The 16,191-nt window shown below is 52.4% G+C and overlaps 2 protein-coding genes across 11 annotated transcripts in view; one reads left to right on the top strand and one right to left on the bottom strand.

Moving 5' to 3' along the window:
• The window catches only part of Dclk2 (doublecortin like kinase 2), a 148,478-nt gene extending 133,047 nt beyond the window's left edge, over positions 1-15,431 (top strand). For 5 of the 7 annotated variants that reach the window (XM_004869163.4, XM_004869160.4, XM_004869162.4 and 2 more), the window contains 6 exons: positions 659-792; positions 1,178-1,255; positions 8,270-8,366; positions 8,983-9,063; positions 10,396-10,512; positions 14,662-15,431. In XM_004869163.4, the coding sequence (XP_004869220.1) occupies positions 659-792; positions 1,178-1,255; positions 8,270-8,366; positions 8,983-9,063; positions 10,396-10,512; positions 14,662-14,865 (711 nt within the window). In that variant the 3' untranslated portion in view covers positions 14,866-15,431. Of the gene's footprint in view, positions 1-658; positions 793-1,177; positions 1,256-8,269; positions 8,367-8,982; positions 9,064-10,395; positions 10,513-12,572; positions 12,924-14,661 lie in introns of those variants that run through there. The other 2 variants (XM_087205726.1, XM_004869164.4) reach the window with 1 other exon arrangement.
• On the bottom strand, positions 9,062-12,575 carry LOC147829462 (uncharacterized). 4 transcript variants are annotated; one of them, XM_087205730.1, is made up of 3 exons: positions 11,536-12,575; positions 10,980-11,121; positions 9,062-9,537 (listed from the first exon to the last, which is right to left on the bottom strand). In XM_087205730.1, exons 1-3 carry the CDS (start codon positions 11,785-11,787, stop codon positions 9,485-9,487), a joined length of 447 nt encoding a protein of 148 aa, XP_087061856.1. In that variant the 5' UTR covers positions 11,788-12,575; the 3' UTR covers positions 9,062-9,484. The 4 variants fall into 4 exon arrangements, with proteins under 4 accessions (XP_087061856.1, XP_087061859.1, XP_087061858.1 ...); XM_087205733.1 differs by lacking the exon at positions 9,062-9,537 and adding an exon at positions 10,350-10,791 and having other exon boundaries at positions 11,536-11,687; XM_087205732.1 differs by lacking the exon at positions 9,062-9,537 and adding an exon at positions 10,350-10,817 and having other exon boundaries at positions 11,536-11,684.
• Positions 15,432-16,191: the final 760 nt, after the last annotated feature.

Below are 16,191 nucleotides of genomic sequence, written 5' to 3'. Positions count from 1 at the left end.
TCAGTCCATTTGCTTTCTAAATTCCCCAGGCTTTCTTCTGTATGCACAGCCTTTGTGTCTTGGGCTGGGGACGCAGCTTAGTGGCTCAGCAGCTGCTTAGCATGCCCGAGGCTTTGGGTTTGATCTCCAGCACCACCAGGTCAAACCCAAAGCGAAAGTGTGTAATGTTTATATTTCATCATTAACTGCAGAAAACTAGGCTGCCGTTCCCACCCCAGTTGTTCTCCTAAAGTAAATATGCAAGTCTCTTGGAGAACACTGAGCATGCCGGTGGACACTGAATAAATGCCCCTTCTCGAGTTCTTAAGTAGGCCACACTCGGTAAGAACTACATAAAGGTCAGTGTCTCCGTCCAGGCCCAGGGCCTCTCTCAGCCCCATCGAGTAAGCAGACAGCTGCTCTCTGCTGCCATTTGAGCACACGCAGGAGCTATAGGTTCCTGGGCAAGGAGTTTTCTGCAGAGACAGAAAAGAATGTCTTCCAAGTTACACACAATCACACAGTATCTCTGCAGAAGAAATTAAAGCAACGAGGAGAACCATGGTGTGACTTCCACAGGGCGACACCTCCTGAGCATATTAGTAACTGTGTCTCTGTCTTTTCTGCCTTGCCCTGCGGAGGGGGAAACCCGTCCGATGGCGGCCGCTTTCTGTCCCAGGTGTGTGAGTACCCCGACGGCACCAAGTCGCTGAAGCTGGGAGACTTCGGGCTGGCGACCGTGGTGGAAGGGCCTCTGTACACAGTCTGTGGCACACCCACCTACGTGGCTCCGGAAATCATTGCCGAAACCGGGTGAGGCTCCTGCTGGTTTGGAGGGTGCTTTAAGGGTGGTGGGCGAAGGGTGAGTTTTGCCATCACTGCTGCCTGTGGATTGAGGGCCTCCCGAGAAGGTGGACAGTAGGAAGCAGAGAGACCGTAGCTGCACCAGGATTTGGACCTCAGGAGCCAGAGTTTGTGCTTATCCGGCCAAAACCTAAGTGCTCAGACTTTTGTCCCAAGGCCATTCTTGGGACTGTGGCAGTGGTCGGTGAGACTGTGGTTAGGTTGACAGGAAGCATGACTGTCCACTCGGTGAGTCATTGCCCTGTGTGAACTGAGCAGTTTGACCCCCGCCCCCCAAGACTCTGCAAGGTTCCTGGGAGTCGTAGTCACATCTGCCTCCCTCTCGTTTTCCCAGCTACGGCCTGAAGGTGGACATCTGGGCAGCTGGTGTGATCGCGTACATCCTTCTGTGTGGGTTTCCACCCTTCCGAAGGTCAGTGGTTCTTCCAGAGGCTGTATTGGAATTAAAAATTCCCAGATACTTTCCTCCTGGTAGTCACAACTTGAAACTGGTTGGTCAGTAAAAATGCTAGTTAAACACTGTAGAAATGTACCTTTCACTTTTTACCTTACTTTACAACCCAGTGTATATTCATTGACCATTCATTCATTCACCCACTGTGTCAGGGATCAAACCCAGGGCTTCACACTGCCCAGTGTGGTGCTTGTTCTGCCACCAAGCCACGAGTCCAGCCTGGCCACACTTCTTTTTTTTCTTTTTTTTTTAATGGTACCAGGGATCGAACTTGGGACCTTGCGCTTGCAAGGCAGGTGGTGGAACCACTGAGCTAAATCCCCAGCCCCTGGCCATACTTTTAACATGTGATCCAGGCCTTTGGTTTGTGCATGGTGCTCTTGAGTTTCTTGTGGCCATTCTTTCATGAAATACTTGAATGTCTATAATACAGGGTCTGGTGTCTCAGTCTTGGGGGGGAGGGGAGTACCGAGGACTGAACCCAGGGCTTTGCATATGCTAGGGAGGTGCTCTACCCCCGAGCTGCACTCCCATCCTCTCAGTATTTAAACAAGAATCATCCTTGTGGGGCACTCTGAATCTTTCCAGATAGATACACTTTCAAATCTATTCTTAAAGAAGCAGGCACTCTTCCCTCTTAGTTTCAGTTTAGCCCTTCACTTAATATTTAATTGAGAAGTAGAATTACAAGTACTCTTGGCATCGACAAGTTGGGAAACAAGCAGCTGACAACAGGATGCTCACTGGTGGGAGCTGAGGTGGCCAAGGACAGCTGTTCAGATGTCTGAGCCCCTGTGTGAACCTGGTAGTCGGGGTCCTGGGGCTTAGCAAGGGGCTAATCTCGAGTAGATTCATCTTCTGTTCAGGAGCAAACAAATGACTTTGAAGCAGCAGTTTACCTAACAATGCATGTTCGATTTTCTTCTATATATTTCTTGAGCACTATTTTCATTTGAATCCCTTTGTTCATTTTATAACAAGTGTTTTATGAGGAGCCACTGTTTGCCAGGCAGTATTCTAAGTGCTGAGGATAAAGTAGTGAATGAGCGTAATCCCTGAAGTTATGGTGTGTTGTAGTCTATGTGGGCTCCTCTAATGAACTGCCATAAACTCTGTAGCCTACAGATGATGGAATTTAATGCTCACAGGCTGCAAAGTCCAAGGTCAGGCACCAGCAGACTTCGGCTGGTAAGAGCCCACATCCTGGTTCTTAGACAGCTGTCCTTTCACTCTTCCCACGACGGAAGGGGCAAGGAGATACCAGGTCTGTCATCAGGGCACTAATCCCCTTCATGAAGGCCCTGTCCTGATGACCTGGTCACCCCCCGAGGCCCTGTTTCCTAACGCTGTCCTGTGGGGATTTGGTCTCACCCGATGCATTTTTGGGAGACACAAACATGCAGTCTGTGGTGTGATGTTTATTATGTTGGATCAGTAAGTGAAAAAATAGGCATCTCTTTTCTCCCTCAAAATTTTTTTTTTTTTTTTTTTTGGTACCGGGGATTGAACTCGGGTCCTTGCGCTTGCGCAGTAGTCGGCGAAACCACTGAGCTAAATCCCCGGCCCGTCTCTCAACATTTTTAATGAAAACTTTTCAAGCACCCAGAAAAGTTGAAAGGTTTATCTTTCTGAAACTCAGTCTTCCAGCGGAGTTGAATAGTGTTTTAATTGACAATCCTGTAAGCAGAGGGACACAGATGTTGGTCTCTACTTGTGAGAATCACATGTGCAGAGACATGCATCATGAGAGTATTGAGAATATATGGAGGGGCGGGGGGATTTAGCTCAGTGGCACCGCGCCTGCCTTGCAAGCGTCAGGTCCTAAGTTCGATCCTCAGTGTCAGAAAGTGTGTATGTGTATATATATGGGGCTTGGCTGTGTGAGGGCTGGACCCCACGTTAAGGTTTACTGAAAGACGGAGCACTGATGTGGGGTCTTCTGGTACAAGCAGGCTTTTCCTAGGTGGGGTGCCTGTGAGGCACGTGCCGTCAACGCCTTCTCCCATCCAGGCCGCGTTGCCTAGAGCCGCGCAGACGGCAGCATTATCGCGCTGTCCCTTGGCCTTTACCACTTAGCGGAACGCTGCTCAGCGAGGCATGTAGAACAGTTCCATGGACTATTTGGGTGACGCTTCTGTGCTGGCTCAGCAGGGGCCTGGTGTGGCCTCACGCCCGTGCCTAGAGGTTGGCTCGGTGTCAGCTGGGGTGACCGATGGCTTGGCCGTGTGCCTTTTCGGCATCAGTGGGCTAGCCTGGCTTCCTGTGATGGGGGAGGCGGGGTCCCCAAAGCAGCCAGAGGGGGGCAGCTCCACCGCCCAGCCACTTTCGGAGTCTGCTCACCTCACGATGGTTGATGTCCCATTGACCACCTCTAGTCTCGCAGAACCCCAGAGTGAATGTGGGGGAAATGAAATAAATGAGCATATTGCGGGGTGGCGGTGGGGGGTGCTGCAGTCTGTGGCCATCTTCACAAGCAGACCAGACCCTGGCAGCTTCGGGCGGTGACCTGGGGGAGCCAGTCCGGTGTGGAAGGGGAGTGTGTGGACGGCAGGCCTCCCGGGCAGTTACAGACAGGTGCCCCGCCCTCCAAGGGGGCAGCCCTTGAAGGGGGTGCTGGGAGTAGGGGCGGAGCAGTGTGTGCTCACTACTCCCTCTAGTGTTCGTACTGAGCACTGCAGCCCGGGAGCCCTCAGGCTTTTTTGGTTTTGCTTTTGTTTTTTTTTGTTTGGGTCTTGGTTTTGGTCTTTAGCAAATGTGGGGGCTCTGACTAAACAGTGTATATTTATCATGGATTGTTACCCAGCAGGCAGCAGCTTCTTTGTGGGATCTAAAGATGACTGGCTAATTGGGTCGGGGATTTAGCTCAGTGGTTCTGGCGCCAGCTGTGCAAATGCAGGGTCCCGAGTTCGATCCCCGGTACCCCCCCCCAAAATTAGAAAATGCTTCCCTTCTTTCCTGTCATATTGTGTTGAAGGAGAATCTGAGGTATTGAACACTAGTTGCAGAAGTGTCTTCACGGCTCACAGGGACACTCTGGGTGGATTGTACAACCTTCTGTTATATAAAAATGTATGTGGAAATTATAGAAGTTGTAATTTAAGCGATAACTGGTTGTCTTCATAAATTGTGACTGAAGTAAAAGCCCATTAAACAAATATTTCTTTATTTTATGGTACGTTTTAGGTATGCAATATGACATTCATCATTGGAAATTTGCACCTTTACATAATCTCCCTTGGTTCTTATTTTTCCCCCTTCCCCTGCCCTCCCTTCAACCCCTCCACCCCTCCCTATTTACAAAGACTTTGTTTCCATTTTTTCATTTTCTCATTATTTTTCCTTTCCCTTCTTTCCTTTCCCCTACCCTTCCCACTTCCCCTTCCCCTTGGTCCCTTTTCTTCCTATTTCACATTATCTATTATACCTTTTAGCCCTTATTTACACTTTCAGTTTCTCACACTAGAGAAACTATTCGGTATTTACACATGTGTGTCCTATTTCTTTCATTTAAGAGTATCACCTCAATGTGCATCCATTTAGCTATTTCTCTAATATCTCATTTTTTATGCCTGAGTAGTACTCCATTTTATTTTACAAAACCACATTTTCTTGATCCAGTCTCCAGTTGATGGGCAATTGGGCTGTTTCCAAGTTTTAGCTATCATGAATTGTGCTGCTATGAACATGGGTGCACATATATCACTGTGCTAAGAGTCTTTCAGTTCTTTAGGGAAGATACCCAGCAGGGGAATAGCTGGGTCAAATGGGACTTCCAGTCCTAGTTCTTTGAGGTATCTCCATACTGATTTCCACAGTGCTTGCATCAGTCTACACTCCCACCAGCAGTGGAGCAGGGTTCCTCTTTCCCCACAGCCCTACCAGCATTTGTTATTGGTTGATTTCATGATAGCAGCCATTCTTTCTGGGGTTAGGTGGAATCTCAGCATTTAAACAAATATTTCAAAATATTTTGTTTTAGCTACTTTTTTTTTTTGGTACCAGGGATTGAACTCTCAGGACCTTGAGCTTGAGAAGCAGGTGACGGCACCACTGAGCTAAATTCCAGTCCTCAAAATATTTTGTCTTATATAAAAGACAATATTAACCCAAAGCTTTTGATCTCAAATTGTTTGGGATTTACAGTTTCAGTCCTCAAAGCATAACATCTCTTGTTCTTTCTTCCTTGAGTTTCTGGGTTTTAGTCCTAGCTTGATGCGTGGTCTTTGTCCAGTCTTTTTCAAATTTATCACATTTATCTTTATTGAGATTCGTTTTTCAGAGGCACCTCAAAGTTTGGTTGTTGTTTAAAAGTATCTGTTCTTAGAGCCACTGATGACAAGTGTGTATGTGTGGCTGTAGTGAAGTTACACACACAGACAGGTGCACACACACACCGTGGAAGTGAAAGGTTTGCGCATTGTTCTTGAACTCATGTACGACATTGTTAGTACAATGTACTTTGCTGACAGTGAGGGACTTGCCATGGAGAGAGACCTGTGCACAGCCCCTGTTGCTGCTTTTGAGGTTTATCTTAATGGACAGTTCTAGACTTATGGCACCTTGAGCCAAAGGCTCTTGTGTAAGGATAAAAAGTGCCCCGCAGCATCTCAGCCAGACCAAGCAGTGTAAATATGATGATAAATCCAGCGTGGGTCCAGGCAGGGTAGCCTTTCCTCTGTGCTGATGGACCAGGAAGAATGAATCACCTTTAGCCCTGCCTTTCCTGCACGTGTGACCCTCAGGGCCACCGTTTCCACCCCGGGCAAGGGCTGAGCCCCTGGGGGTGTTTGTTGATTCAGGCTGCTTTGTGGACCCCATCGTGGTAAGGACTGGGAGAAGACATTGCTGGCTTTCCACCACAAAACAGAAGCGACCTGGATTGACACACACAAACTATTTGAGAGTCCAGAAAAAAATAAAGGGAAGATAAGTGGAAAAATAGGGAGAGGTGGCGAAAAGGAACAATTCTGGAAATAATTTTCTAAGTATCTTCTAACATTATTCTGATTTTCTAAAGGTTTCCATAAAATCTCATTGTGTTTTCCCCTCATTTTGAAGGAATTCAAAGCGTGAGGATATAAGGGTGGAAAGGAAAGTATTTTGCCACCTAGAAGGAAATCTTTGTGCACGTAAAGAAAATCAGTTTGCAGCATGCAGCAAGCAGCGAGCTTTGCCCGCTCCTTTAGCCTCTTGCTTTTCCCTGTGCCTTTCTCTTTAGTAGGACACAGATGAGGCCCACCATGTCATCGCACAGCCCTAGAATGTGTCTCCAGATGGTGCCACAGTCTGTTTCTAGGAGCACCATCCTTGTCTTTGTCCACCTTTGGCAGAATAGGTAGCAAAATTCCTGAAAGTTAGGGGGAGAAATGATAAGAAATGTTGCCAGCTAATACCTAACTTCCACGCCGGGATACTGACCTGGATTCCTGCAGCCTATTTGGGGTGCTCTGTGGGGGGCGTGGAATGGCCCTAGAAAGCCACACAGTGGACCGTCACTCTGACCATCTGTGCATCCCCCAAGTATGTTGTGCTGTGAATGTGGAGATGAAGTTTTATGGGAGGCTGGAGGTGTTTTCATGTTTTCCTGCAACCTTCCACCAAGAGTCTAGGTTCATTTACTCAGTAGACATCTACTGTGTGTGCCAGTGCACTCTGGGGTGAGGCTCTCATGCATGGGTTGCATAGGGGTGCCCAGCTGGGAGCAAAGCAGGCTTCCTCGACATTTTCGGTTCTAATTGGCATCTTTGGCTGGGCACCTTCGCTCAGGCAGAACATAAATGAAAGTCAAGTTCTAAGGGCATGAATGTTTTATCCAGATTCCCTATGGCTTCTTCATTGTTGAATGTGTCACTTATTGTGCTAGTCATCACTGCGGTGATGAAATGCCTGAGAATAACACCTTCAAGGAGGAAAGGTTTATTTTTCTTACAGTTTCAGAAGATTCAGTCCATGGTTGGGTGATTTTATTACTGTGAGCTGAGATGAAGCAGAACATCATGGAGGAAGGGGTGGTAGAGCAAGGCTGCTCACTCATGGCAGCTGGGTAGCAGAGAACAAGGGAAAGAGCCAGAAAGGAAGGGGCTGGGGACCCAACACAGCCTGGAGGGTCACAGCCCCACAACGCACTCCCAGTAAACCCACCCAGTCCTGGTCTCATCAAGCGATTACCACTGCTGAGATTAGAGCCCATGATCCAGTCAGCTTCCAAAGGCGCATTAGCAAGCAAGCCCTCGATGCAGTGAGCCTTGCAGGGGATATTTGGATGCTGACTGTCACGATGTCTTTGCTGTTTTATTGGGAAAGGGGAAAGAGGAGAGCCAAGTCATCCTGACACAGACTTGCTGCTTTTCTGCTCTTACTGTGATGACAAGAAGTGAGGGAGGGCAGGTCATGCCCCCACAAATGAGGATTTCCATTATTTGTAGATTCCATTTTTTTCTTAAATCTTTCTCATTGTGGTTAAGTAAAGCAAAATAGAAGTTACCATCTTAACCATTTTCCCCCTCAAGCAGGGGCTTGTTCTGTTGCCGAGGCTGTTCTCAAACTCCTGGGCTCAGTGAGCCCCACCCCGGTCGCCCCAGTAGCTGGGACTCTGAGCAGCACCGCCATGCCTGGCCTCTGGCTAGCTGTCTTTATCTCACGGTACAGTCACATTCAGTACACTCACGCTGGCTCCAACCGTTGCCGCTGTCCCTGTACAGAACCTTTTCATCTTCCCGAACTGGAACTCCGCATCCATTAAACAGTGCTCCTGAGTCACTGTCCTGGTCTTGGCCCACATCTGATTGTCAGGCTGTGGAAATGTTCTTGGCGCATTGTCTAAAAGGAAAAATATGTCATCCCAAATGCAGTTGTGATATACAACTGAGACCTGAGTGCCAGAGACACTGACTACTTCTCATTCTTCCTATGAACATTTTGTTGAAAACTGTGCTGACTTGTACTTTTCTTCATTGCTGTGTCCTGACTTAGTGAGAACAATCTCCAAGAGGATCTCTTCGACCAGATCTTGGCGGGGAAGCTGGAGTTTCCAGCCCCCTACTGGGATAACATCACTGACTCAGCCAAGGTACCGTCTCCTCCTGCTTCTGAGGGTTGTGCTCCATGGTGGGGCCCTTGGGTCCTCATCCACCACATGAGGCCAGAAGCAACTTAGTGTGAACCAAAGGGATGACGTTGGCCTTTCATGTTGGTCCTTCTTTAAGTTCATCCCATGGTATAGTCTCTGAAGTGCTTGACCACATTTTGAAAGCCAGAATGGCTGTCTTCCTAGTTGCCATAACTTTTTCTTGCTCCTCTAACCTGTAAGCACTAATCTTTCATCGAGTCAAGAACTATGTACCCACCGGAATAGAGGTGTGAACTCTGGAGAATACGGAATGGCAAAAGGAAAAATCCTGCAATGTTACACTGTAGAATAATGACAGTGAGCAAGGGAGAATGTCTTGGTTTCATGTTGGCTCAGGAGAGAGCATCTCTTCTCTCCGGGGCTGACAGAGGCAGCTGTGTCTGTATCCCCTCATTGGCACTAGGAGGCCAGGGGAGGTTAGCTTTTGAGTTCAGATGCGCTATGGCTGTGTTGCCTGTTCTTTGCAGTGCTTCCTACAAGCGCAGACTGCTGTATTCGTGCTGGAATTGTCCCCTTTCTCCTCTATGGCCTGCCTTCTTTGCTTCTCTCTTTCTAGGAATTAATCAGTCAAATGCTTCAGGTAAACGTTGAAGCTCGATGTACTGCAGGACAAATCCTGAGTCACCCCTGGGTGTCAGTAAGTACCCCTGTTCCAGGAACAGGCAACTGTGTTTCCATGGCCAACAGCAGGCCCTGGTTTTGTGTTTTGCACAGGTAATGTTGTGCAGCTAAGTTCCATGGCAGACAAAATGTCTCTGGTTCCTAATAAGCAAGTAGCAGCAAGGGAGCTGTCTGGGAGAAAGCAGTCAACACTAGGGTCCTGGAGTCTGAGTACCCTGAGCAAGTCACTGTCCCTTTCTGAGCCTGTTTCCTGGTCTGCAAAGGGAGGGGCTGGCTGTGACCCTCTGTAAGCAGACCCTGTGTCCCACTTTGCCCTATTTCTGGGCTTGAGAGTCTTCTGGGGATGCGCATGTGATCAGTGTCCTGAAGATCACAGGAGACATGGTCCCTTCCAGGGCAGACAGAGGGGTGTGCTGGAGACCAGAGCTCCCTCTGTTTCAGGAGACACAGTGCACTGGATGGTAACTGGAGCAGGATGCACCTGATGTCTCTGGAAGAGGGAGTTAATTTTCTTAGTCAAGGGCTTTGGTTGACCCAGCAGCTCCCTGTGCATCTCACTGCACTGCTCTCTGCTTTCCTGGGCCCAATGATGTGGCTCTTGGAACACGTAGCTGAGACACCACATCTCTCTGTGAGCAGTGCAGGCGTTGAGAGTCCTCGACTTGTTGAGGATGGAACCCAGGGCCTCGTGCATGCTAATCACAGTGCTACCACTGAGCTACACTCCCACAGGCCCTACCCCACCTCCTTTTGAAATATAAGATGAAGTCTATGTGGCCCAGGCTTGCCTTGAAATCCTGGGCTCACGAGATCCTCCTGCCTCAGGCTCCCAAGTGGCTGGGACCACAGGGCGTGTCATTGCACCAAGCACGAACACTTGATTAACATTATAAATTATTAGTTAATTTTTATCTTCCATGGATATGTGGGGTGAACCATCGATAAATTATGTGCCTTGGGGCGGTCTCGGAAGTCTAAGGAGAGTCCTCTTTGTGTCTTGGAGACCTGTGCTCCCCCCTCGGCCTTCTCTAGTTCTGAGGCGTGAATGGATGGGTTAGGGTCTTTCTGAGGGCCTGGCACCACTGAATAACAAGAAGTTGGTGTGTGCGAATTTTTGTGGGGGATGACTCCCAGGGGCTTGCACGTGCTGGGTGCACACTCTGCCACAGAGCTACAGCCCCAGCCACCATGATTACTTTCGAACAATCATTGTTCCCTAGCCCTGGGTCTAAGGTGGAGCCATTTGGGAAGAGGCCAGGCGGTTGGTGGGCATGGTAACCATTAGAGAAAAGACAATTTAGATGTGAGAGAAGGAAAGCACTGTATTTGGTTCTTTTCTTTTCTACAGGACGATACCTCCCAGGAGAATAATATGCAAGTGGAGGTCACAGGTAAACTAAAACAGCATTTTCATAACGCGTTCCCCAAGCAGAACAGCACTTCCACTGGGGTCTCCGTCATCATGGTAAGTGGTGTGCGGCGGCCGGAGCTGCTGTCATGCAGAAGTTGGGGCCTCAGCGCCCCTGTGCTCGGGTGAAGAAGTCAGAAGGGCTCCACTCCAGGCTGTGGGTGCGTGCCAGGGGCCGTGTGGGCTCCAGGGAGGCCAGGCTGATGGGTGCAGGTGCCAGGGACCCTCTGCTCTCTGCTGTCACTGTTGCTCCCCAGAGCCCAGGAGGGTGCAGTGTAAGCAGAGAGCTCCCCGACTTCCGGGCTGCCAGGGAGGTGATTCAGGGCACCACTCATTCTTTGGGATTTGGGGGAAGAAGTAGCCTAAGTTAAACAAATTTCATGTTTTTAGGAATTAGTATTTTATAAAAGACAGTTTGGGGGCTCTCAGAACTACAGAACAATACTTTTTAAAAAAACACTTTTCAGGGTTAGTAAAACTTTACAAAAAGTCAGAAACAGTGATCACCATTATTTCTTTTGTACCTTTGCACAAAATGTTCTTTGACACGTCCTGCTGGCTTGACACACCAGTGGTGCATGTGTGGTTCTCCGGCCCGATGGGACAGTCATGTCCCGCTGATGGGCAGCGACACACACCAGGGATGGCCCTGTCGTGGACGTGTAGCTGAGGATAGAAATACAACAGATTGAAACGAAAAGTAGCATTCAAGTAAGGGAAGGCAAAAGCAAATGAGGACAGGAGAAAACCATGAAATTGAGCCCAAAGTGAGGTCAGTAAGAATGTGCTGCCCCGCGGCCCAGGCCTCACCCTCGGGAAGCTAGAGCCCCTTCTCCAGGGCCAGCCGGCCCGAGGGACCAACGGCTGCCCAGATTTCAGCACGCGGTGTCCCCACGGCCCTGCAGCCTCTCGCTCCGTGGGAAGGCCCCCAGCACAGACCTGTGGCTTTTTCTCTCAGCACCTTGGGATCCTCGCCCCTGGTCTAGGAAGGTACAAGGTCCAGGCAGCAGCTGGAAGGGACCCCCAGCCCACGCTGCCCCAGGCGAACACGTGACGCTCTGCCCTGTCCTGAGCACCCACCCGGTTCTCAGCGCCTGCCGGCCTGTCATTCTGGCCTCTCCCCAGGCGCGCTGCGTTCATTTGGCCCCCTCTGGATGTCCTTGCATCGTCCCCTGTACTCCTGCCAGGAAGCGTGCTGTCCCCGCCCTCCTCAGACTGACTGGGCCTTATGACAATGTGCAGGCCTTTGGGATGCTCCCTGCCAAAGGCGTGGCACGGCTGCCATGTGACCTGTGGTTTCCCTAGCTGTTGATAGTGTTTCCCTGAAAGCATAAAAAAGACCGAGTTGTCACAGAATCATGGTTTAAACACTTGGAAAAGAACCATCTGTATGGAGCCAGCAGCCTGGGGACCTTTTGAAGTGATTCCCTTATGAAAGCTGGCATCGAGGGCTGCGACAGAACCTGGAAAGCCTCGCCATGCTCTGTGTTCAGAGGGAACTTTTGGAAAAATTTGGAAAATGAAGACATTCAGAAGTGGCCTAGTCAAACCAGGAGTACAGCTCAGTGCAGAGCTCATGCTTAGCACGAATGAGGCCCTGGGTTCCATACCCAGCCCTGGAGGAAGAAAGTGGGCGTATTCAGCATGTAATGAAAAACCTTAGTGCTTAGTTGGAATCAGAATGTAATAACTGTATGACTGCGAGCTGCAGAATCATCTGAGAGAAAGCAGCTTTCCCGCCCGTGCCCAGAGCTTAGGATGCCCCTGGTGCCTGCAGCCCCGCTGCCTCCCAGCGGGGGTTCTGGAGCGATGGGCAGCTGTGTCCCGGGCAGTGCCCGAGGCCCAGCCCCTCAGACCGAGCCCGAGCCCGTGGTCCACGAGGGGCATTTTTCCATCTTCAGAGAGTGGAAGGAGCCCAGCGGGCACCGTCAGCGTAAGTCAGTGTAAGCTGAGCGGACGGAGCCAGTGGCTGCGACTGTCCTCACAGTTTCCTATGGGGCCTTGCTGTGCGCTGCGTAAAAGGCAGCTTCTGGGAAAGTTTCGAAAAGTGGCTGTGAGAGCTGGGTATCGTTCGGCACATGTTGGCAGGGTCCTGTCTAACTGCATGTTCCCTACAGGACTCGGCAGGCTGTTGGCAAATGGCGTCACCCCATCTCCACTGCCAGAGCTGAGCTTGTGGCAGGCAGACAGCTGTCTACCAGCCTCTGCGGGAAGAGGAGTCTGGCACTCGTCTCTGGCAGTACCCGTTCTCACGGCCCGAAAGCCTCCTGTGGAGTTTTTCTTGTCCTTGAAAGTGCCAGGAGGAAAAGGCCCCTTGCTCACCGCAACCCAGCCAGGACCAGGCCCGGTTATGGCTGTGCAGGGACACGGGTCCCCTCTGTGCTCGTCCTCGTTGCCATGACTGTGTCTGGACGCCCCATCTCTGGGGCAGCTTGAACGTTTTTATATTAAAAAGAGCCACAAAATGACGGTCCGCGCACTCCCGCGGTCTCGTTACTGTGGGAGCTGATACGGTTTCCCGCAGATTGTTAGAGAGCTGTCTCACAGCTTGCAGACAGGACTTCGGCCCTCCCCTGTCTTCCCTGTGCCCCCCATTTTGTTCCCCGGGTCGGTGCCTGAGGCTCAGTGAGAAAATGGTAGGAAGTTGTGTTTAAAGGTGAGAGAAACTAAAGCTGACAGTTTGTCTGCATTGTTGTTTGACAGTTTGATTTGACAGTGTGAGAGAGAGACACCACTGAGTTTCCTCCTTTCCCCAGCCCAGGTGGTGGGAAGCCCCAAATCAGCATCTCGGTATTGAACCTGTGCTCACCAGCAGCTCCTAATCCTCAGCCCCTCTGACATCTGCATGCCTGGCGTAGCTTCCTGTCACGCAGGGCCTGTGCACCCACTGACTGCCTTTGGCCAGCCCGGCACCCCTCAGGGCACGGTGTCCAGACCGCTCAGCTTTCCTCCCGCCTTGCCCCCAGACTGAGAGTTGGCAGGGAGGAGGAGGGTCCCAGGAGTTCTGCCAACTGCGGTTTTTCACATAGGTGAAACAGCCCCTCTGAGTGGACGGCAGTATAAGATAAGTGTCTTCGTGAAAGGGTTTGTTTTCTTTCTCAGCTACATTTTCAAAGCTAGAAACGTTCATCAATAAGACAGTCTGCCAGCCTTTGAGATGAGAAGATAATTATATCGCAAGGGAGGCTCTGGTTTTATACGGCAGAAAGGCCTGTGGTTTTGGATTACACGTCCGGGTTTTTTCACTCGCCCTTAGCTCGCCTAAGTCAGGACAGTGCCATGGGGGATGGTTTCTTTGTCCTCCAGGTGGGCTCAGCCCACCTCGGAGACCGGCAGGGGCCACCTTGTGGTGCAGACGGGAATGACAAGAAGCCTCGCTCACTGCACCCAGCAGCGCGGCCTGCGGCAGGGCCCAGCCAGACAGGGAGCGGTTTCCACTCTAGGGGGTCAGGCCCCCTGCAGTGGGTGTGGGGGATTCGGGTTGTTTGCTTACTGTAAGGTAGACAAGACTGTGCTGCTTCTGTGGAAAGTAAGTCTAGTTTCTGTCCCTGCTTCTCTCCCTTCTCTGGCCTCTCCCGCGCCTGCCTTGCTTCCCTGCCTAGGTCCAAGGCCACGGTACGTACTAACTGCACGGCCACGCTTCCCTGCTGCCCAGTCGCGTGACCCGACAGGCGGGGAACGGAGAAATAACGCGGGGGTGCGGCGCTGCTGCCCATCCGCTTCAGTGCGGGTGGCGCTGCCCTGGTGCCGCCCTGACCTGCGGGAGCCCAGCTGTGGAGAGGCTGCTGCTGCCTCCTCCCAGGGACGGGGCTGCTCTCGGGGTCCAGGCAGGGTGCAGCATAGCGCTCGGCCCTGAGGGCAGCTGCGCAGGATACCTCCTGGTTGCCGTCCCGCTCCAGAAGCTCAGGACTTAGGCAGCTCGCGGGCCGTGGACGGCACGGAGGAGCGAGAAGGGGAGAGCAGGTCACAGGACGCGGTCGCCAACGGGCCGTGGCCTTTGCTGCCGCTTCTGGGGTGGGCGAGCCCGAGGCCCCGCTGTCCCGCAGCGCAGCAGTGGGGCCCCCGCACCCCGGCTCTGCGGCCTTCTGGGGAAGCACGACGTTATTTCTCCTCCCCCCCTCCTCCGGGCCTGTGCATGCCCTGGGTGCTCGGGCTGCGCGGGCGGCGGCCGTGACTAACGTGTCGTCTCTGCTGGTTTCTCCCCAGAGCACGGCCTTAGATAAGGAGGGGCAGATTCTCTGCAGCAAGCGCTGTCAGGAAGGCAGCAGACCTGCGACGGAGCGAAGCTCGCCCACTCCTCTGCCCACCCAGGAGCCCCCCGAGCCCGGGGCGGGCTCCCCCCCGCGGCCCTGTCCCCCTTCCGCCGCGGGCTGCGAGCGGGCGGGGACCTGGCGCCGCCGCCGAGACTGAGCCCTGCTGGCTGTGCTCCTGGAGGGGACCTGTGCCGCCAGCTCGGAGGCCTCCCGGGACTGACTGCGCCGCCCTGAGCAGTGAAAGCCCCGCGGGGAGCCAGAGCCTCTCGGAGCTCAGCCCGAGGACCACATCTCCCGGGCGTCCTGGCCGCCTCCGCAGGAGCGCGGAGAGCGGAGCGTGGCTGGACCCAGACCCAGGGGCGGGCGCCCATCCGACTTAGGAATCGCCACTGCAGTGCGCCGGGGCTCCGCGCCCGAGCCCTAGCCTTAGCCCGAGCCGCCCGGCTTCGCAGCTGTTTTTCCTCAGGAGCGAGGCCTCAGCGCGCCGGGGACTGGGCAGGAGGTGCTCCGCGGATCCCGTTGTTAACCTTCTGGAAGGCTGCTGGCAGTTTTTCCTTTTTTCCACCACCTTACTCTTTTTAATGATTGTACATGATCACGTATTTGTTCTACCTGCCCCACTTCTAAACAGGTGGGCCGTCCCAGTAGTTCATTCTCATTGTTAGATTTTGCCTTCTGCGAGTGTCCCCAACCTGCAATAAACCCTTCCCTCTTCAGAAGAAAGCCATCGGGGATGGGCAGGGCGTTCTGTGTGGTTGCTTTGCAGAGAGCGCGAGGTGAGCAGAGCGCACCTCCAGGGCACCAGGGAAAGGATGGGGCGCGCGCGCGGGACGAACCCGCGGAGGCAGAGGTGGCTCGGCTGGAGTCTGCGGTCGCACGTGTGGGACTCCTGTGACAGCAGCTCCAGAGAAAAGGGCCACTGGTTCAAGATGGGGGCTCTCGGGGCACCCTAGCAGCAAGCTCAGACTTTACAGGAGATGGGAGTCAGGGTGGCCGTCCTGTGTCTGTCACCCCCTCTCGGGGGGGCGCAGTGTCTTGGGTCGCTCCGCCAGGCCCTGGGTGCGGTTCCCTCATGGCGTCCCCTCGCCTGAGCCTGGGATGCGCCGGCCTGGCTGCCGCCTCTGTTCAGCCTCTCAAACTTCGCACTGCCAGAGCTTCAAACCATCCAGGCTGGCTGCTGATGGAGAGAGAGCTACTGGGCCAGGCAGCGCAGTCTTTCCTGGGCCGGTGCTGCCCGGGTCATCCACAAGCCTGTCCTGAGTGCATGTGGGCTTCCTGACGTGCATGTGCCACAGCTGTGGCAGGGATGAGCTGCGGGAGGGGCAGCTGCAAAAGTGTGAGGTGCAGGCCTAGTACATTCTGCCTGCGTCTGCCCTGACTGGTGAGAACGAGCTCTTTCATAGCTTTCCATGGGAATGTTTTCATTCCTAGAAAGGAAGAGCTTTTGTACAAGGGGCGATCAGAATATGTGGTACTGACATTT

This window comes from Heterocephalus glaber, unplaced genomic scaffold, assembly GCF_053883595.1.
Source record: "Heterocephalus glaber isolate CG9 unplaced genomic scaffold, H.glaber_assembly_v1.0 deba00000613, whole genome shotgun sequence".
Taxonomy (NCBI): Eukaryota; Metazoa; Chordata; class Mammalia; order Rodentia; family Bathyergidae; genus Heterocephalus; species Heterocephalus glaber.
The sequence above is the reverse complement of the archived record's forward strand: the minus strand, read 5'-3'. Positions and strand labels throughout refer to the sequence as shown.